The 21783-nt window shown below is 39.6% G+C and overlaps 3 protein-coding genes across 3 annotated transcripts; 2 read left to right on the top strand and 1 right to left on the bottom strand.

The window, feature by feature from the left end:
* Nucleotides 1–190: 190 nt before the first annotated feature.
* LOC143883987 (pentatricopeptide repeat-containing protein At1g08070, chloroplastic-like) lies at nucleotides 191–4816 on the bottom strand. Its single transcript, XM_077387329.1, has 2 exons — nucleotides 3187–4816; nucleotides 191–2840 (listed from the first exon to the last, which is right to left on the bottom strand). Exons 1-2 carry the CDS (start codon nucleotides 3910–3912, stop codon nucleotides 1740–1742), a joined length of 1827 nt encoding a protein of 608 aa, XP_077243444.1. The 5' UTR covers nucleotides 3913–4816; the 3' UTR covers nucleotides 191–1739.
* On the top strand, nucleotides 2996–14913 carry LOC143883988 (putative serine/threonine-protein kinase PBL16). Its single transcript, XM_077387330.1, has 9 exons — nucleotides 2996–4519; nucleotides 6379–6506; nucleotides 6906–7003; nucleotides 7461–7987; nucleotides 8666–8829; nucleotides 8914–8996; nucleotides 9209–9341; nucleotides 9800–9949; nucleotides 14536–14913. Exons 1-9 carry the CDS (start codon nucleotides 4318–4320, stop codon nucleotides 14581–14583), a joined length of 1533 nt encoding a protein of 510 aa, XP_077243445.1. The 5' UTR covers nucleotides 2996–4317; the 3' UTR covers nucleotides 14584–14913.
* A 2010-nt stretch (nucleotides 14914–16923) lies between these two features.
* LOC143882568 (histone H2A.6) lies at nucleotides 16924–17647 on the top strand. Its single transcript, XM_077386041.1, has 2 exons — nucleotides 16924–17173; nucleotides 17272–17647. Exons 1-2 carry the CDS (start codon nucleotides 16985–16987, stop codon nucleotides 17491–17493), a joined length of 411 nt encoding a protein of 136 aa, XP_077242156.1. The 5' UTR covers nucleotides 16924–16984; the 3' UTR covers nucleotides 17494–17647.
* The last annotated feature ends 4136 nt before the right edge of the window (nucleotides 17648–21783 follow it).

Raw genomic sequence — 21783 nt, 5'->3', positions numbered from 1 at the left:
GCCGTGTGTTGTTATGGGATATGGCTGTTGACTGCGATAAGCCGAGGAAATAGAGAAGGGTCCTCTACCGGTGCACTTCCAAATAATTTTGTAAGGTGAAGGGTTGAAAAGGAATCTCAATGTTCATATAAACTGATGAACTGTAGAAGGGTACCAGCGTAGAAAAAGGACATTTATGTTCCATGAATGATCTGTTGGTTTGATGAGAAAATTTTCAGAATTAATGAGATGGAAGTCTTGTTGATTTTCGACAGACTGAACCATTTTCAAAAGCATAAGAAATCACAAACTAGAAACAGGACCAACGATACCCCAGCTTTAGAGGAAGAATCTTACATTGAACCAATCAGGCCGTTGTGACTTACTAGGTTCCATAGAATTAAGGGTATCCGAGACCTCATTTTCTGTAATCCTATTGACTGAGATTTTGCTCATCTGCATTGGTGAATCTGTTCAAAGTTATACGGGATACATTGCTAACACCAGTTGAGGTCTCTGAAATGATGTAGCAGGTCTAAAATGTCTTTCTCAGTTTTAAAAACAGTATTATCAGACTTCTTCAAGCTACTGATTCTGTCTGAGAAACTGTTGTAGCGGAAGGCTAGCATTTCGATCCCAACAACATTTCAGCATCTGTAGTTTGTGATAAAGGTCTAACATGCATGCCAATCTCTCAGCTCCTTATCTTTCTGTTGAACTTGAGAGGTAATGTTACCACAGCAGGGTTCGACATTTTTGCAGCTTACGACAGAGCATACCCATTCGAGGCCCTGAAATGCTGATTCCAGGAAATTACCAACAAGCTGCTTGAAATCAGGATGTAGAGCCCATATCTTCAAAGCAAAAGGGGCGCTTCTATTTGTGGGCAGAGTTGGGGTATAGTCAAGTAAAATAGGGCTGTGACTTGAAGCAAAGATAATTAAGTTTAAAAACTTTGGTATCAAGGAATAAAGATAATTTGAAGAGACTAGAGCTCTATCAAGCCTTCCACAAATTAAAGCACTTTAGGCAATTTTTCCACAAAAATCTAGGCCCCATAGATCCCAGGTCAATGAACCCCATAGAAGAAATGGGAGCAAAGAGATCTCTAAGCAGGTGCAACTGGCAGACATTGCAACCAAATTTCTCTTGGGCTCTTCTACCGGTTAGTGCTCAAGTAAACAAAGGAAGGTAGCATGGGGGAAGAGTTGATTTCATTGTCTTGATACAGGATATGAATGGCTTGGACGACCTGCATTCTTGGAAAAATATTTAGATCCTTACTAGTTCTAATACCCAGTTCTCTGAGTCGTTGTCCAAGACAAAATTCCAGCTAAGAACTAACTGGTTGCTAGAAGAATTGAGGTTGATCTACTCTGTCTGACATGCAAAAGTATCTAAGAAACAGCCAAGAGCTTACCACCAATTGATCCATTGCCAATATGTAGGCAAGTTTGAACAAGCCTCCGGGACAAAATAAGGCATCAAACTCGGTTCAAGAATAGCAGAAGAGTTTCGTTTCACTTGGGTAGAGGAAGGAACCCTAGTAGGGAGATTTAAGGAAGTATTGCTTGCCATTTCACATACAATCTCCAAGAAATATTCTGGCTGATTTGCTGGAGTCATTGTTTACTCATGTTAAGCCTTTGTAGCTTTCATTCTTCCTTTTGTTTACCCAAAAAGTAAGAGAAGAATAAACAACTTGCATAGAGAGGGATAATGAATTTCCCCCTTCCATACCCTTAAAACCATCAATGAACTTATCTTACAGACATCAACATTTTGGACAAGTTCCAGATAACAGAATATATCTCTCCGCTCAACAAATGCGACCTGTCTCCATTAACGAACTCCCAAACAATACCATCCACCTCAATCACACTCCCTCCACTTTCCTTTTTCATACCTCGATCATTCATCAGCTTCCTTATCCTCAACACATCCCCCCACATTTTCTCCTCAGCATATATATTCGACATAAGAACGTACATCCCAGAATCATCAGCTTTGAGCTCCACAAGCTGCTCAACCGCAGCTTCAGCTAGATCAACACGTCGATGGATCCGACAAGCTGCAAGAAGAGACCCCCACAAAGCTGGATTGGGTTCCATGGGCATTGTCTCTATGACATTTTTAGCCTCATCTAATCGCCCTGCGCGACCGAGAAGATCTACTAAACAACCGTAGTGTTCAACCTTGGGTTCCATTCCATAAGAAGTTCCCATTCTTTCAAAAATTCGCAGTCCATCACTTTCTAAACCTGCATGAGTACACGCAATCAGAACACCAAGGAAAGTCACATCATCCATGAAAATTCCTTCTCTCTCCATTTGAGAGAAGAGCACGAGAGCTGCTTTTCCACAACCATTAATCCCCAGTCCAACTATCATCACATTCCATGAAATGGTATTTCTTTCGGGCATGCTCTCAAAAATTCCCCTCGCATAGTCCAAACTCCCACATTTCATGTACATATCAACAAGAGCAGTTTGAACCACAACATCAAGTAAAGTTTTGTTCTTCTCTAGGTACAGATGTATCCATCTCCCTCGATCAAGAGCACCCAACTGAGCACATGCCGTAACAGCGCCCAGAGCAGAAACTCTATCAGGCCTTATGCCTTGCGGAAGCATTTGCTCAAATAATTTCAAAGCTTCCTTAGATTTCCCATTGCGTGCATAGCCATCAATCATGATACTCCAAGAAATCACATTCCTCTCTGGCATTTCTTCAAACAATTCTCGAGCAGTGATTGTATCTCCAACAGTTGCATAGCCATCAATCATAGAATTCCAACAAACTAGATCTCTTTCATTCATTCTATTGAACAGTTCCCGAGCACGACCAATATCACCAATTTTCTGCACCGTTTGAAGATTTCTTTTTATAAATTATACACACAAAGGCTACTGATATTCCCACTACAATGTTTTAATAATGGGACAAATCGTCTTGTCTTTTATTATTTAACCAGCTGTCAAAGGCTATTGTAATTCCCAATGAGCTTGCAGGCTTGCAGCTACCCATTAAAGAGGAAAGACAAGTTGAGTTAATGCCATTATCAAAACATGGAAGTGCAAATATCAGTAGCCATACACAAAATATATCAAAAGAACACAAAAACAAGATTAAAATTAAAAAAAATAAAATCAATCAAGCTATACAAAGGGACCTATAAAAGGATAGAAGACAAATAAAATCCCACACCTTTCCATACCCATCTATCATAATCGCCCATGAAAACATATCTCTTTCAGGCATTTCATCAAACAGGTTCTGAGCTTCTCCCATCTCCCCACAACGAACATACCCACCTATAATAGAATTCCAAGAAACTAAATCCCGCTCAGGAAATCCATCAAACAGCTTCCGAGCCAGACTCGTCATTCCACATCTACAATACATACTGATCAATCCATTCCTCACAAATAAATCTGACTCAAACCCTCTCTTTAAAATCTCTCCATGTATTTCCATCCCTTTTTCTAAACCCCCCATAAGACTACAAGCCTTGAGAACAAAAGGGTAAGTGTGTTTATCAGGGGCGACGCCATCTCTTCGCATTCGACTGTAGAAAAGGAGAGCTCTTTGGGGACTCGAGCTTTGGGCATGGCCTCTAATGATTGTATTATAAATGAAGGAATTGGGTTGGGGAATTTGAGAAAAAACTAGTTCTGCATAGTCCATGTTGGAGGCAATTGAGACTGAGGAGGCTAAGATCAGTCGGCTCACAGCGAATGTGTTTGAGATGAGGTCTGTTGTGATCATTTGGGCATGGATTCGGAGGATTTGTGAGGTTGTTTGGGCTTTTTCGAGGAGGGAGAGAAGTGGGTTTTTGAGGAGGAGTTTGGAGGAGGAAGATGGAATCATGGCGATGAGTGAGAGATAAAAAAAATCTGCCATTTTGGGGGGAGAGTGTGGAGGGTTTTTCATGCTGGGTAGGAAGAGAGTAAAGGAGGGATTGGAGTATCCAGACAATTTAGAAGAGTGGCCATTTCAAACAAAGGAGAAAATCGGCCAATGAGAGATCCACAGGACCCCATGAGATAATCCAAGCGTGTGTTGATGATACTATATAATATAATAATAATGGATGGATATATAATATAGTATGGATTAGCTTATGAATCTTCCCTCCAAAATGAAAATAGCTGCTAGCCGTCCAAAGTACAAGGAAACCCTTGTTATTTCCGAGCTTAGGAACCAACGATACTACCCCTTTTCATTCATTCCACTTGTTAATTCCAAAGCCCGATAATTCAATCATTTAATTCCTCTCCAAATGCTAAAGGAGGAAGAAATTAACATAACAGAAGAACACTAGAAACAACAGGAGAGATGGGATTTGGATCGTCCGGAGAGAGCGTAATCGTGGTCATGGATGCCGACCGAAACAGAGGTAAAGTTGACGCCCTCAATTGGGCTCTCAATAACGTCGTCCGTCCCAAAGATACAGTCATCGTTCTTGGAGTCCTCTGCGATTGCTGCAAGAAGAGCTCATGTTTCCCCTTCGACATTGGCATCGGTGTCACTGCCATCTGTATGTAATCTCTCTCTTCTCATTCTGTTATGTTTTCCTTCAATTTACATGTATTCACAATTCCAATTTGGTCCTACTTAGCTTGAAATTCACACAAACTGTGATATGAAAACTGTGAATTGTAATCTAAGAAGGCCCAAATTGCATTTCATGTGTACACCCAAACATTCCCTATAACTGTAATAAACTTTAAGTCAGCTGTTTTTTTTTTCTTCTATCGTTTCAACTTGGGCATACTTAGATTGAAATTCACACAAACTAAAGAGTCATATATAGATTGCACTTAAACACTGTCCAACCAAAAGACACCGTCATCGTTCTTTGAATCCTCTGTGATTGCTGCAAGAAGAGCTCTTGTTTACCCTTTGACATGGCCAATGGTATCACTATTTATGTCATTTTTGCTGAATTTGAGATTTTATAGGGTGTATGCCCGTATAATCCAGTATTTTTCAAAAAGTACTGTACGGATTACACCATAGGATGATCCAAACCATCCATTTGATGAACCACAATGTAGATAGGTTGCGCCCAAAAAAATCATTTCCATAGGATGATCCCAGCCTGCCGATCTATAGAGGACCCCTCTATAGATCGGCGGGATCTGATCATCCTATGGAAATGAGTTTTTGGGACTACCTACTTACGTTGTGGCCCATCAAATGTACGGTTTGGATCATCCTATGGTGTTAAACCTTTCAATACTTTTTGAAAAATACTGAACTATATATACAGGCTTACACCACAAAAATCCATATTCACAAATTCCAATTTGGTCCTACTTAGGTTGAAATTCACATAAACTTCCATATAAAACGTCATAGATTGCAGTGTCAGTAGACCCAAATTGCAATTTCTGTATGCACCCTGTGAAACAACCAATGACTCCAAAAGCTTAAGATGTTAGAGCTGGCGTTATTTAATCATTTGTACTTCAACACCCCCCCCCCCCCCCCCCCCCCCCTCACGTGTAGACCCTCTTTTTTGGGTTAGTCGTGTAAAAACTTTAATTAACCTTAATCGGAAATAGATCGTACCTCCACCATGATGATCAAATTGAAGCTCCGACCATGCGCGAGATCTGATTGTTGAAGACGCTCCATGACAAACACGACGAACTCGGTTCTAACATAGCCTTCAAATCTATCCAAGCCGTATGCTTAGATCAATGGAAACATGGGCTGTTCTTGGTAGATCTAAGACCACTCAGAGAAAACCTTAAGCTCAATTTCTTGATGGAGTAGTGCTCCCATTAAGCAATTCTTGTATTTAATCTTTAGGGAATTGGGTTAGTTTCCCAATTGCACTAACACTCTTTCTTTTTAGGACTCTTAATGAGAGTTATCTTTAGTAAGCCAAAAACCCATAGTAAAAAAACATCTAAGATTTCCTTAGATTTTTAGGTATGCCAATGTGGGCCACCCTTAATGGAAACATGTTTCCAACAGGCGGCATACATTGATTTTTAATATTTTTTGAATCTAGGACCTGGCATGAGGCAAAAGCTCTGATACCTTGTGAAACAACCAATTACTCCAAAAGCTTAATCTGTTAAGATTTGGTGTTATTTAATCATTTATACTTCAACACACCCAAACACACCGTTAAATTCTAAAAAGCTTTAAGTCAGCTGTTTTATTTTCATTTCAATTCTATTCACAAATTCCAATTTGGCCCTGCTTTGGTTGAAAATTTACACCAACTTCCATATGAAAAGTCATAGATTACCGTGTAAAAAGGCCCAAATATCACCCAAATTGCAATTTCTGTATGCACCCAAACATGCCATTAAATTTTAAAAAGCTTCAAGTCAGCTGTTTTTTTTTTTCCATTTCAATTTAACATTATGTCTTCCACAGGGGAAAGATTGGACTTCTCATCACAGGGTGAGAAGTCACTTAAACTTCTCGAAGAGGAGATTACGAAAAAGAAGGAAGAATATCAGCACACTCTCGAGCCTTACCACCGACAATGCAAGAGGAACGAGGTATGTGGTCTCCACGCGATTGAGTTTGGGTCGGTTGGATTTCCAATGTCCCAAAAAACATGCTTGTTGGATGATCTGAGGTTCTCAATCATCTCATCAAGAACTTATAGATTTGACATCAAAGAAAATAAAATAAAATAAAAGCAACAGTTCATATACAGCCTGAAATATATTTGATCAGATAGTTAGGATCTTCCGATCAGCGAGATTGTTGAGCCATAGGATATCCAATGTGGGATCAACCAGGTAGGTGATGTGGGCTGCTTTTAGGTGGGCCCTACCTATTAGTAGTTCATGTGTCCTCACAGTATTACTGAGAGATTGTGCCTCACTGGATCATTCCTTGGTTTGTTATTACCTGTTAAACAGATGGTCACCAGTCACTTGTCAAACATGCAGGTGAAGTTGGAAATGAAGCTTGTTGCAGGATTTTCTCCCAAGGTGGTAACTGTTGAGGAAGCACAAAATAATAATACTCGCTGGATTGTATTGGATAGGTAAATATATTTTCTCAATTTTAAGGTCGAAACTAACATACGTTTTCCTATGTATGTTAGTTAATTTTTATTTTTTTTCAATTCTTGTTTTGACTCTATGAATTGAATCAACATGAGCTGAATTTTGGTTACTTAATTGATGGCTTTTATATTTCCGATCTCCATTAATCATTTTATGTCTAAAAGATGTCAAACTCTATGAATTGAATCAAAATGAGCTGAATTTTGGTTACTTATTTGATGGAATTTATTTTTTCTGATCTGTACGAATCATTATGTGTACAGATCCGAAATCCATCTAGACTGACATCTTTTTATTTAGAAGAGCTTTTTGACTCTTTTTTAGGAGCTAAGTCATGCAGACTTTGTCTATTTAGGTTCATTATGCTTATTTAATACTGTTGAGCTTTAATTTGTTCTAGCATTGAATTTCAATCCTTTGCTTCTTTCTTAACAGCCATTTGAAGAAAGACCGATTCTGTATATATTCACAAGTAGGATGCAATATTGCAGTGTTGAAACACAATGACGTTGCAACTATAATGCCATCTCTAGCTCCTGAGGGATCAGGTTCATCTGTAATGTCTGAGAAACCACACAAGGAGGACGGTAATGCTGCCAAAGAAGACAAAGTACCTGGATCATCTCCTCCAATTCCTAGTTGGTATCCACTTTCATGGCAACCTGGTTTTCCCCGGGAATTTACTCATGCTGAACTTGAAAGTATCACTAATGGCTTTCCCAATGAGGATATTATTTTTGAAAATGAAAACTTGAAAGTTTACCAAGGCATTCTTCTCAAAGCTCCAGTTTTTGTCAAATGTTTCTCCGGAGACCACGAACGGTTCAGGGCTGAACTTAAGGTCTACAACAGGGTTCGCCATCGCAACATTTTGAACCTTATTGGGTACTGCCGCATGGATGATTCTATGTTTCTGTTGAGTGATTATCCATGCCAAGGCTCTCTAGATAAGCACCTACGATGTAAGTATATAATTTTTCTAATTCAGTTTTCTTCTTTCAAAAGATTTGTTGCTATTTAATATTTATCATTCAAAAAAAAACAAAGATTTGTTGCTATGGCACTATCACAAACGATTCATTTCGTGTCAAGTACACAGCTGATTACCTGTGGGAGACCTGTCAGACTGGGAAGGCAGTTGAGCTGAAAGAAGATGGATACATTCTCTTGAAAAAAAAACAAGATTTTCTTTGGAAAAGAGAATGTATCCATTTCTTATCTAAAGCAAATTTTTTTTTTTCAAGAGAATGTATCACAAACGATTCATCTCTTGTCAAGTACACAACTGATTACCTGAGCTGAATTTTTTTCCCCTAGAGAATGTATCCATTTCTTGTCAAGCACACTTCATGCATTATGCCACATATGTGCTTGCTACCGTAGTTTAGCTTGTTCGCTGATACGTTAGCAAGGCACCAACACTCCAGATACTGTAACGTATCAGTAGATTTTTATATTTTAATTTTATTTACTTCTTTTTTGAGAAAGTACCTCATACAGATACTGTATATCTGTATCTTCTGGTACAGAATTCTTGCATGGTTTAACAGTGACCTATCAACACTCTACTAATCTACTATCCAATGTTTGCTTGCTGCAAGTGTTTCTTTGATTGTGAAATTGAGGTTGCATAAATGTAGGTGATGAGTTGGCAAAGAATCTATCTTGGAAAATAAGGTGGGACATTGCACTTGGAATTGGTGGCTGCTTGCGTTATCTTCATGAGGAGTGCCTCTATGGACCCCTCCTACATCTTGCTGTTACCTCCGGCCACATTTTTTTATCTCGTAGTTTCTCTGCACTGGTAAGTATAGAGCAATTATTCTGAACTGCAACAACACTCAGTTTACAAATTGAATGTGTCTAAGACAATGCCTTAATTTTTAAGCTTACCAACTTCAGTTTGGCTAAGTGGCTTGAGGATGATGATGATGCATTTGAAAAAACTTCATCGATGGAAGGATCCATCAAGTAAGGATGTTTCTTGATCTTTTAATCTCATTACTTTCGTGAGAAATGATATAAAAATTGGACCAGATGTCGAATTAGAGAGGTTACTGGGTTTTTCTTATTTTTTTTGTCTTCTATATTTTCTCCAGTTAAACTGGCAGTTGAACTGAATCATCATAAATGCTTTGACTATGTAAGGTTGCTTAATTTTTCTGTGGTTTTGATGGTTGAAGACATACAACTCTGATGGGAAATGAGCGCTTTTCTATTGATGTATATGCATATGGACTGTTGCTCCTGGAACTCATAACTGGACAAAAATCCTTTGGTTTTGATACCCGTGAAGGTCAGAACATGGTGGACTGGGTAAGTTACAGTGTTACTAACTATTGTAAAACTGACTTGCACGTGTTTGAAGGAAGTAAAAATGAGAAATGGTTATTCTATAACTTTGAAAATTTATGAGTGTTTGCATGTTTCAGACATTATTACTATTTATTCATTTATTATTTTATGAGGGGAGTGTTGGCAATTTGACATACTGCACAAAATATACACTTCCCGTTATATAAGATCACAATATCAGATTTTAGAGCGTTGTCAAAATTCCTTTTGACTTGATGGAAATGGCCATGATATTCACAATTATTTTCAGAAAAATAACAAGACAAAATGGCCTTGAGTCCTTGATGCACCATAGTTCTGTTCTGTCTATTATATAGATATGATGATGTGCATGGCTAAGTTTTCAGAATTTTTTGAAATGACCTGGAAATTATTGTATCCATCCCACCATTAAGGTTGCAATTGATCTGCTAAAACAGGCACTGCCCCTCTTAGAAAATAGATATCTGAGCCAGTTGATGGACCCACGGTTGATATGTTCGGGTGATACTAAGGAGGTTTGTTATATGGGATCGGCTGCATTGTTATGTCTAAAGAATCGTTCTGGTCCTTGGCCTTGTATGAGCGAGGTAAGTCTCTAATTTCCATTTCCCTTTTATAATAGATTTTTGATTGGGATTCGAGATCCGGATGCTCTTTGAAATGTCTTCACTGCTTATACAACGAAAAATGATGCAACTGCCAATGTTCTTATGAAGTGTCAATGTTTCCAAAACTTGGCATAGTTTATGCTTATGGTTGATTGCAAAATTGGTAGCTTTATCTTTCTTCTTTACACCATAAAACAATGTCATGTAATTCCCATAGTTACCAATCTGCATCACGCTGTTCTTTCGTGAAGGTCTTTGATGTGAATCACTAGACTAGAAACAGCTAAGATTTCTGCTACTGCCTTCCCTTCTCGACCAACACTGTATAATTTGTAAACATTTGGATACCCTTATGAACATTTGATACTTTTTGGTCACAACAAATATAGGCATGAAACAAAACACACGAGGTTGATGTCCTGCCTTGTGGGGATCTTCTTGGTTTGTTGTGTCCTACATTAGTCAAATAGGATTATGTTTTATGGAGCATTTCTGTATAGTACTGGTCTTGTGTGTTTTCATGCACTCTTTTTTGTGGATTGTTGCACTTTCATGACCCACCCCCTCGCACACGCTTACGCAGCCGCATGAAGGTTCCATTACCTTTGTGTGACTTCTATCTTTGTGCAACTGATGCGATTTCTGTTTCTCGTGGGGACATCTACATATTCATGTGAACAGCTATGTTATCTTATGGGTGTCGTTCTTTCACATGGGCTGTGCTTCATTCGTGAGTATTGTGTTGTTGTGCGGTCCTAACTTCATAGAGGGGTTTCAGTTGTTGACGGAGAAAGTGCAATGAGTTGGGGAAACCTGGTAGTGGTAGAAGAAGTGCAAAATTTCACATGCTGACTCTTACATGTGTGAGAGTGAACATTTTTCAGTGGTCTGTGTTTCAAGCTGGGTGTGGATGTTATCCAAGATGATTCTTGAGGGGGGTGTTCGAGAACTTTAATTAGAGAGAGCCCACCGCCCACCGCTAGGGCTGCAAATGAACCGAGCCAGATCACGAACATGTTCGGGTTCGGCTCATTAAAAGCTCGGCTTGGGCTGGTTGGGCTCGTTCGTTTACTAAACGAGCCGAACCCGAGCCCAAAAATTAGGCTCGTCAAATAAACGAGCTGAACTCGAGCTTTGTATAGTTCGGCTTAGACAAGCTCGTGAACTTTTTAGGCTTGGTTCATAAAGCCGAGCAGAGCTTTAAAGCTCGGATTATGTTCGTTATATTACTATATATTATATTATGGGGAGTGATAAATCGACTCCCAAATATGATAAATCGACTCCCCATGTGTCTTTCTCTCTCCTCTGGGTTAGAGAGAGAAAGAGGAGAGAGATAGACACATGGGGAGTCGATTTATCATTTTGGGGGGTCGATTTATCATTGCCCTATATTATATTATATTATATTATATATATATATGTATATATATTATATTAATGGTATTTATTTGATGTGTTTACTAAACGAGCTGAACCCGAACCCAACCAAGCTCGAGCCTGGCTCGGCTCGGGCTCGTTCGTTTACTAAACGAGCCGAGCCGAGCTCGAGCTTTGTTGAATTTTGGCGAGCTGAACACGAGCCCATAGTATAAAGCTCATCACGAACACGAGCCGACGCTCAAGCTAAGTGAGCCGAGCACGAACACGCCAAAGTTCGGCTCGGCTCGGCTCGTTTACAGCCCTACCCACCACACCTACAAAGTGTTATTGATGTAGGCTGTGGAGAAGGAATTAGAAGAAGAAGAAGAAAGAAGAAGAATTAGGGGAAGAAGAGAGAAGAATAGGGGAGAGAAATAGACGAACTTAAAGAGGGGAAGAAAAAACGCTCAATATCAATCAATATTAATCCAAAAGTGAGCCTAAATGTGTGCTTTAGGCCTATAAATAATCAAATTACAATCCAATAAAATAGAAAACTACTAAAACTAGAACTCTAAGAAATAGAAACCTGATAAACATGAATTATGACTATAATAACCATAGACGCGCAAAGCCGCTGATCTCCATCAGTTATGTTCCTTAGAGTTAGTACTTCATACTAATTAGTGTCAGCTTTACATTGATTTGATAGGGCCTGTCATTAGGATGGCCATAGTGGCCCCTTTTTGTAATTATGTTTAGGTTGAATATTATAAATGTACCATGATGTGGGATTGGGATGCAACCTACACAAATTTGGTCAGGTAGAGAATCAGAGATATTCTTGATGGTATTAAGGTATTTAGGGACAGAACGAGAGCCACAATGGTTTGGAGTTGGCCGTATTTGATTTCATGGCCTGTGAGTGTTTAAGGAAAAAGTCAGTTAGGGTGTTCTAGATGTCTTTAGAGGTAGATATGTTGAGAACCTGAGAGGCAAGTCTTTCAGAGAGATTTACGTCGATTCCACTCTTATATGGTATAATTTCCCAGTCCCACATTCGTCCTTTGTATTGAACTTTTTGAATTTTCTTTGTTTTATTCTCTGCTCGAAAGTAAACATCAGACCACAAACCACGCTCAACTTTCTCGTTATGACAATTTGGGCTGGATCCCCTTCCCCATCTTCGCTCATGACAGTGTGATCTGACTCTCGACCTAAGGCTTCTCCAATGGTTCCCATATGTCCTGCCCTCCTGACAATGGCAGCCACCGATGCCTGATCTTCAACTCTCGCCGTGTTACAGATGAGATCCGACGTTGACCTTCTTTGGCTCACCTCCCTCCTTTACTCAGTTTCCCTTCTCATGATAGCCTCCAGGCAATCCAATGCTCTAATGATTTCCTGCCTAAGGCGGCAAACACATTTGAATATGAAAGATATGGACCTATTTCTATACTTTCTAGGCATTGAGGAAGTTCAATTTCCCAGTGGGTGTTTTTCTTTCACAAAGTAACGTACCTAGGATCCTAGGTCGTAGAGAAATAATGGAACTCTACTAAAGTTGAAAGTAAACTTCCAGTATGGGACAAATTATCAGATCCTACACTAACCTGCAGATATACCGGTCAGAGGAAAAATTACTTGTAGCTTCATATACCTGTCAGAGGACTTGAAATTGTCCATGTCGTGTCTAGAATTAATCAGTTGATGAAAGATCCTATGACGCTGTGTATGCACTTCATCCATCACACTCTACTCAAGGTCAAGGCCTCCTCATGGGTTCTAAATTCTAATACCCTTCTTTCTATAGTTACCATTCAAAGAAAAAAACCCTTCTTTCTATAGTTGTTTGTGCAGATTCAGATTGGGTTTGGTGCTTAGACACTTGCCGCTCAAGCACTGCTTATCGTGTGTGTGTGTGTGTGTGTGTGTCTTTGTTCTTTAAGAAGAAAGATACAGTTGCAAAGTTCAGCATGGAGGTTGAATATGGGGACATTTGCTGTTTTTTTTCTGCTAGATTATTTGTTGATGGTTTATCAAAGGACAAACGGATTCATTTTCATTTCCTAAAATTCTCCTCTTCGACAATGTTGGCACAATTGGTTGCTATCCTATTTTCCACGAGAGCACAAAGCTTATTCAGTTACCATTTTTTCATTTGAATCATATTATTTCGTTGTCTCATACTTCCCTTGATTATTTGACAACAAAAGTTAATTCACTCAAGCTTCAGGATGCCATAAATTTCTTGTTGAGTAATTCTCGTGTTCAGTGAAGGGAGGGTACTAAGAGAACGTGTCTTCATAATTATATTCAACCCATCATATGTATTCTGGACCTGCAGTTTTTTCATTACATTCTTTTAGTACTATCTAAGAATTAGAGTTGATCTCTGATCCATGTTGGTGAACAAAAACCAATACGAACCAATCTGAATTATTATAAATATCCATTGAGGTAAGAATATCGCAATAGAATATTTTATCTTTTTTTTTTTAAAGATAACAAGTTTATTAATAACTGTATTGAGGTTAGAATATCGCACTAGAACATTTTATCTTTTTTTTTTTAAAGATAACAACTTATTAATAACTGTAAACGGATTACAACACAGGGACAAGGAGTCCCCCACATACAAACACAATACAGCTACAATCCTTGGACATGACAACAAACACCCAAAATCCGATAAAAAAAAATTACTTATTATGCAAAAGCCCCTACAATTGAACAGGGGCAGAGATCCAATCCCTGTAGGAGAGATGGAGATTCCTCACTCCCACCCTTCTCAACAGACCCCAACCTACCATGGTAGCAAGAGAGAAATATCCTCGCTCTATTTTCACACATGCTTATTGAACATAATTCTTCAGAAAATCAAACAAACCAAGTTTTGTGGGCGGAAATGATGACCCCACCAACTTATAACATCCATTCCTACTCGAATCAATGATGGCATCTGATAATAATGAACAGGTAATAGAACATTATTCTCTCTCTTCTCTGTATTTGACCATCTCAGTCTTTTTCTAATGAAATTTCCTGCCATTAAAAAAAACATTATTCTTTCTCTTCGTGCTATAAAGTGTCGAAGGTAATGACTGGAAAGTAGGTTATGGATGAAAAACACATGTCTTAAAAGCAGGGTAATTCCTCTTATAAATATCAGATGGCTTGAAAGCTGGTTAGATCTTTTGCAGGTGGTGGCTTTGGTTCAAGGTGACCGGTTCACAATGTCGCAATGGTGATTTCAGTGATGGAATTTCGGGATTTGGGCTTCGAATTTGCAAAGAAAGACACATTTGCCAACAACTCAACTATTAAAAAACTTGATTTGTGTATTTCTATAATTTCCATCTATAAAATTTGTAAAGCTTTGTCATATATATTGCTTGACTACCAAGAAACTGAGAAATGGGAGAAGGCTCTCTTCCCTCATGTTGTATTGCTATAAGGTTCAACAGCTAGGAAACTTTCATGTTAACAGTGTTTTAGGAGCTTTGGATATAAGAACACTTGGAAGATCAAGAGCAGAATTAACTATGTGCTTTTAAATATATTGATTGTAGGGTTTCATATTTCCTCAATCTGTCAGTGACAGCCTGAAAACTAACAGTTTGTCAGTGATCTGGGAGAAGGTGGCTGAAAACAAAAAAAAATAGCAATGAAATGTATTTAATGGGAACAGACCCTACAATCTGCCAGGCTTACCGATTGTTGGATTCAAAATTACCCTCCAACTAAAGGGCCTGTGCGTTCATTTTTCTCACTTGGATCAATTGTGTTCTTCCACTCTAACATAAATATAGAACAAAATAAGATCCACCCATGATTCATTGAGGCGGTACCTTACTATAGTATTGTCAGCATGCGTATTTAGCAGCTATAACGGGGGCCCCACACAAACCGTTCATCTCCATTCATATAGTGACTCTTTTCTTAGATCTCCACGACCCCCAAATTCATGTTCATTTTATAGCAGCAAACAAATATTTAGATAATTAGAATCTCTACTATTTTGTTAGATTTGCACTAGAAGTTGTTCAGAGACGAGTAAAATTTTGGGTTAGTAACTAGTAAGTGGGTCAACCAGTGAAAAATAAATATAGAGAAAAGTACGGAATTTGGGCGGATATTTAGAGGAATTATGGATTGTGGGCACCTTTTAAAACAAGAACAAAATGCGGGCTAATCTTCAAAATCGGATGGTCAAAAGACCCTGATACCCTTCTGAACGCGGGCTAATCTTCAAAATCGGGTGGTCAAAAGACCTTATACTCTTCTGACATGGACATAGTCATCATTTTTCATTACTGCCTATTAAATTGGTGCGCTTCACGAGGCTTCTTTTGGTTCGTTTGAATGCGTATTTGAATCGAAAGAACCTTGGGTTCGTTTCTATCTTGGCCATCGGAAATAACTAGAGACGGATGAATACTTGACACGTGTTGAAAAACTTTTTTGAACGCTGACAACCAAAAGTCAATCATAATCTTTTCTCACTTCTCTTTTGGTTTAGAACGGTAACGTTATTGAATATGTCTCTTTTGACTTTGGGTTCGTTTTCATCTTTTCACTTCTCTTTTGGTCCTCACTTCTCTTTTGGCTTATAACGGTAACATTATTGAATACGCCTCTTTTGGCTTAGAACGACGACGTTATTGAATATTTTATTATTTCTTACGTCTCTTTTGGCGGAGAACGCCGCCGGAATATTAAGGGGTATGCCGATGGAAATAGGGTGTAAGCGGCAATATGGTGTACGCCGACGGAAATAATGGGTACGCCGGCGTAATTAATGCGTACGCCGGGGGTTAAATAATGGGGTAAGCCGTCGTAAATAATGGGGTCCAAAAGAGAAGGAAAAAGATTCTAACCCAAAAAAGACGTATTCAATAACGTTACCGTTCTAAACCAAAAGAGGAATGAGAAAAACGTTAGCGTTCCAAAAAGTTTAAGTTTTCCAACACTTTTCAAACATCCATCTGTCTCTATTTATTTCCGACTGCCAAGATAGAAACGAACCCAATATCCTTTCGGTTCAAATACCCATTCAAACGAATCAAAAGAATCCTCGTGAAGCGCGCCAATTTAATCGGCAGTAATGAAAAAGAGGACACGTCGATGTCAAAAGGGGTATTAGGGTCTTTTGACCATCCGATTTTGAAGATTAACCCCAGTTTCGTTCTCGTTTTAAAGGTGCCATAATCCGTAATTTTTCCAAACATCAGCTCGCATTCCGTACTTTTCGCAAAAATATAAGCGGTCGCCGCCTCCTAGATATTTTTTGTTGGGACACGTATCGAGGGCATTTTCGGAACAATTGAAATAAAAGTTGGTCATTGTAGTTGGCTCCCTCCCACGGTCCTGCCTACATGGCCTCGTCATTTCACAAACAAGGAAGGCTACTTTCGTCCTTTTAAATGTCCAACTCTTCTTACTTCAAAGTTCAAATATCCTGACACCGTACCGCCCACCGCATCTAACCGTTCAAACCCGTGTAAACTGACGGCCTAAGATTGCGATCCGTGTGCTCGCTTCTGATTGGACCATTATTCTCTCCACACACCTATAAATACCAGATTAGGGCTAGAGATACTTACCTAGAAGGCTAGAACAAAAACTCTCAAATCTCTCCCCCAACTAGAGATGGCCGGCCGTGGAAAATCTCTCGGCTCCGGAGCTTCCAAAAAGGCAACATCCCGAAGCAGCAAAGCCGGCCTTCAGTTCCCCGTCGGCAGAATTGCCCGTTTTCTCAAAGCCGGGAAATACGCCGAGCGTGTCGGTGCCGGAGCTCCGGTCTATCTCGCTGCCGTTCTTGAATACCTAGCCGCAGAGGTAATTTTTCTCTTGGGTTTTCTTTTTTCTATTTTCACGTCTATTTTTGGTGATTTATTTATTGAATTATTATTCTTGGTTTTGTGTGTTTTATTTAGGTTTTGGAACTTGCTGGGAATGCAGCGAGGGATAATAAGAAGACTAGGATTGTGCCTCGGCATATACAGTTAGCGGTGAGGAATGATGAAGAGTTGGGAAAGCTTCTTGGGTCTGTTACGATTGCTAATGGTGGTGTTATGCCTAATATTCATAACCTTTTGCTCCCTAAAAAGGCTGGTGCCTCTGGTTCTTCCAAAGCTGTACCTGCTGATGAAGATTAGGGCACTTTTTCTTTTGCTTTTCTTCGTTTAATTTTAGGCTTTTGATCTTTTTTTTTTTGTTTTTGTTTTTGAACTTATAGTAGGATTTCTACCTGTTTGTAAGATCAGGTGAATATAATGTATGCATTGTGAATTTTAGTGGTCTTTTATCCAATGACTGGTTTTTCTTTTCTCAAAAAATTTCCTTTCTATCCTTGGTTTTTTGGAACTGTACTTGAATTGGGTTTTCTTAATTTCTTGCATACTTTTGCTTATATATTATAAGGAATAGCGATGTAGAACGAAGATGTCTTATTCAAATCCGAACGCATCTCGAGAGGGTTTATTTTTGAATGCATGGCGCTTGATTGTCTTTATTTCCTAGAACTGTTGAGACGAACAGTGATTTGCTAATGTAAAGGTGCTCTAAACGCATACAAGAAATGCAGTTAGAGGTAGGAGGTTCTGTGGGTTTTGTTCAATTTTACTCGGTTGGAGAAATTTAGGAATATTTGTTTGTGAATTGTTCATGGTCGGCACCATTTAGTTGCTATTTATGGTAAGATTTCCTAAACCTAGGAAGCCCAGTTAACCGTCTTATGCAAATAAAATCTGAGGATTACAGACTAAACGCTCGTTCAAGAATAACATAGTTGAATTTAGTTTCCAAGTGTGTTAACCGTCTTAAGAATAAATCTCGGGTGAAAGGCTCATCTACGAATCCCCTTCACCACACCTTTGAGGTAGCAGGAAGTTGGGCCTTATTGGACTTTTTGGTAAATGAACCACCTATTGGATTCTTGAGCTTAGGAGTGATGGCTGTCGGAGTTGTTGAACGGGAATTTTATTTGCAATACGGGTTATGCCCCATGATAAGCGCCTATCATTTAATTTATATGCCAATTTTGCCCTCACTGGAGATGATGCCATCCGGTTGGCTTTCGGTGCACTGCAGTCAGTTGGTGTTGGTTTTAAGTGTTAGATTTGTTGAGCCTATCATAAGCCCCTTGGGCATATGGAAGGCTCAAAAGTTGGTTTTGTTACAAGTTTTGGATTTATTGAGCCTATGATCAGCCCCTTGGGCATATGGAAGGTTCAAAAAGTTCAGGAAAGCCTGGGGTTTTTGCTATTTGGATGCCCTAAGAAGGCCAGAATCTGAAAGTACCGACGTGGCTGATAGGGGAAGGAATGGAAAATTTTAGATTGATTCTCTTTAGAAAGTTAAAAAAGAAGAAGCAATGATTTAGCAAGACTATGACACGCTAAACAACAACCATCCATAGCTGCGAGGATTGCAGGCAAAGAGAGGATCTGGATGAATCAATGGAGATTTTTAGGGCATCATCATCTTAAGTGCAGCAGACGACCTTGAATCTCGCCGCATAGAATGGAGATGTTCCAGAGAGAGAGAGAGAGAGATTTCCGCCTAAATCTGCTTGATTTGGGCATAAAATTATTTGAAGGGTGTTTTGGGTGAGACGTCATCTGACCAGTGGAGACAACAAAAGTTGCTAAAATCTAAAGGGCGGCTGATATTTTCCCACCGTTAGGCTTTAACGTATATGTCACGTTTCCCATTTGACCGCTCTCTTCCTCTCCCACTTCCTCCTAAAATCTAATGCTATGTTTGGTTACGTTTTTTTGAGTAAAATAGCAGGAATGTAATTCTCCTAATTACTCGAAGGGTGTTTGATAGGAATTTAGCAGAAATTGGAATTTTTTTTTTGAAAAGGGCAACAGAATATATTATATATATGTAAAAAACAGAACCGAGGTGGTCCTGAAGGAACAAAGATAATACAAAGATAGCAGTACAATAATTCAAGGAGGAAGATAGTCAAAGCACTCAAACGCGGCCCGAAAGACTCATTTCTTGGCAAGAGTGTCTGCTTCCGCATTGGCTGATCTCTTGACATGGCGAAAAACTATTGAGGAGCCCTTAGCTCTGTCCTCTATTTCCTCTAAGAGAGGCAAAAATCGCCAAGGGGGAGAAGCGTTACCCGAAAGCCAGCGAATAACATTTAAGGAATCCCCTTCGACGATAATTTTGTCGCACTCTAGACGAGGCATCGAGAGAAGCCCGTTATGAACGGTTCGGACCTTTGCCTCGTTTGAGTCTGCCACTCCGATAGGCCCCGAGTAGGCCCAGAGGACTTCCCCTTTGTGGTTTCTACATAACCCCCCTACTCCTGCCATTCCTGGATTGCCGATAGACGATCCGTCAAAGTTAAGTTTCAGGGACCCCGGAGGAGGATGAATCCAGGAGGGGAGGATTTTCACTTTGGTAGCCGATTCCAAGCATATGATTGACCATCCTTCCCAGAGGTCGAAAGCTGAAACAAAACGAAACAGGGGAAGGCTTCGAGCCCAGGATATGACCGCAGCTATCAACTGAATATAAATCCAATAGGGAGATCTAGCCTTCCCTTCAAAGATACGAGCATTCCTCTCTTTCCACAAGAACTACCATGAGGTCAGGAGACACATCTTCCACAGCGTTCTGCCTTTTCTTTTCCAAGGAGTCCAGGCCCAACTCTGAATGAATTCAGCCATAGAGTTGGAGGGGACCCAACTGATTCCAAAACGAGAAAAAATAAGACCCCAAATATGGCGAGCGACCTTACAGTGTATGAAATTGGAATTTTGACCGCCGGTTATGTTGGGCGCTTGTCGGGTGATGTGGAACCCTTGAAATTTGTTGGATGAATTTCTCCAAATCGAAGGAAAAATGGGAGAATGTGGAACCCTTCTAGTTTTTTCCGTAATTGTCATATCCTATTACATTTAGTTGGTATTTTTTTTCGTAATTTTCAAACTTTATAACCATTTCTAGGTAATTTTTCATTTAAAACTTTATAACTTATGCTATTTTTTTTTAATGATTACTTTTTTGCTTATTTTTACTTTTGCTAGCAACCTTTGCCATGTGGGCATCTTTGCACAAGGATGGCCACATGCCGAGAAGTGGCATAGGAAAAGTTTGCTAGCAAATTCGTATATATAAAAAAAAGAAAATGTTATCAACACTACTTTTTTCTTATAAGGGCACTCTCACTTTATTAAAAGTACCGTATGGCCCACACCAGAGGATGATCCAAACCGTCCATTAGATGGGCCATAGCCTAAATAGGTTATGCTCCAAAAATCATTTCCATAGGATGATCTTAACCCTCCAATCTGAATGTTAGAGGGTTGATCCTAACCCTCTATAGATCAGAGGGTTAGAATCAACCAATGGAAATAATTTTGGGGCGATGGCCCATCTAATGGACGGTTTGGATAATCCTATGGTGCGGGCCATACCGTACTTTTTATAAAGTGAGGAGTGCCCTCATCAAAAAACAGTAGTGCTGATAACATTCCCCAAAAAAATCTTAAAAAATACGGTAAAAAAACTCCTGCACATCTCCTACCCCCAACCAAACAACGTCGAGGAGATTTGCTCACAATCTCCTCGTCGACTGATTTCCTTTTGATTTCCCTTTGACTTCTTCTTCTTTAAATCCCCCCAACATCTACCAGCATCCAAACAGAGCATAAAGGACGCTGATATTCCTCCTCCCCCCCCCCCCCCCCCCCCCCCCCCGCGCGGACAGCTGGCTAATGTAAAACGTTAGGCTTTAACGTATATGTCACGTTTCCCATTTGACCGGTCTCTCTCTCCACACACACACACACACAACAGTTGGTGGGCCCAACAGAAACAGTTGGAATGGTGGGGCCATCTTTGATAACGTAGGCCCCGCCGATACCACACCATAGGATAATCCTAACAGTCCATTTGATGGGTCATAAACGTAAACAGGTTGTGTCCCAAAATATCATTTTCATAGGCTGATCTTAGCCCTCTGATCTAAATCCGCTTGATTTGGGCATAAAATTATTTGAAGGGCGTTTTGGGTGAGACGTCATCTGACCAGTGGAGACAACAAAAGTTGCTAAAATCTAAAGGGCGGCTGATATTTTCCCACGTTAGGCTTTAACGTATATGTCACGTTTCCCATTTGACCGCTCTCTTCCTCTCCCACTCCCTCCTAAAATCTAATGCTATGTTTGGTTACGTTTTTTTGAGTAAAATAGCAGGAATGTAATTCTCCTAATTATTTGAAGGGTGTTTGATAGGGATTTAGCAGAAATTGGAATTTTGACCGCCGGTTATGTCGGGCGCTTGTCGGGTGACGTGGAACCCTTGAAATTTGCTGGATGAATTTCTCCAAATCGAAGGAAAAATGGGAGAATGTGAAACTCTTCTAGTTTTTTCCGTAATTGTCATATCCTATTACATTTAGTTGGTATTTTTTTCGTAATTTG

This window comes from Tasmannia lanceolata, unplaced genomic scaffold (assembly GCF_043159265.1).
Source record: "Tasmannia lanceolata isolate RefF3 unplaced genomic scaffold, GAP_Taslan_0.1 ptg000008l, whole genome shotgun sequence".
In the NCBI taxonomy this organism is placed as follows: Eukaryota; Viridiplantae; Streptophyta; class Magnoliopsida; order Canellales; family Winteraceae; genus Tasmannia; species Tasmannia lanceolata.
Note: the sequence above shows the minus strand (reverse complement) of the source record. Positions and strands in the feature narration are given on the sequence as shown.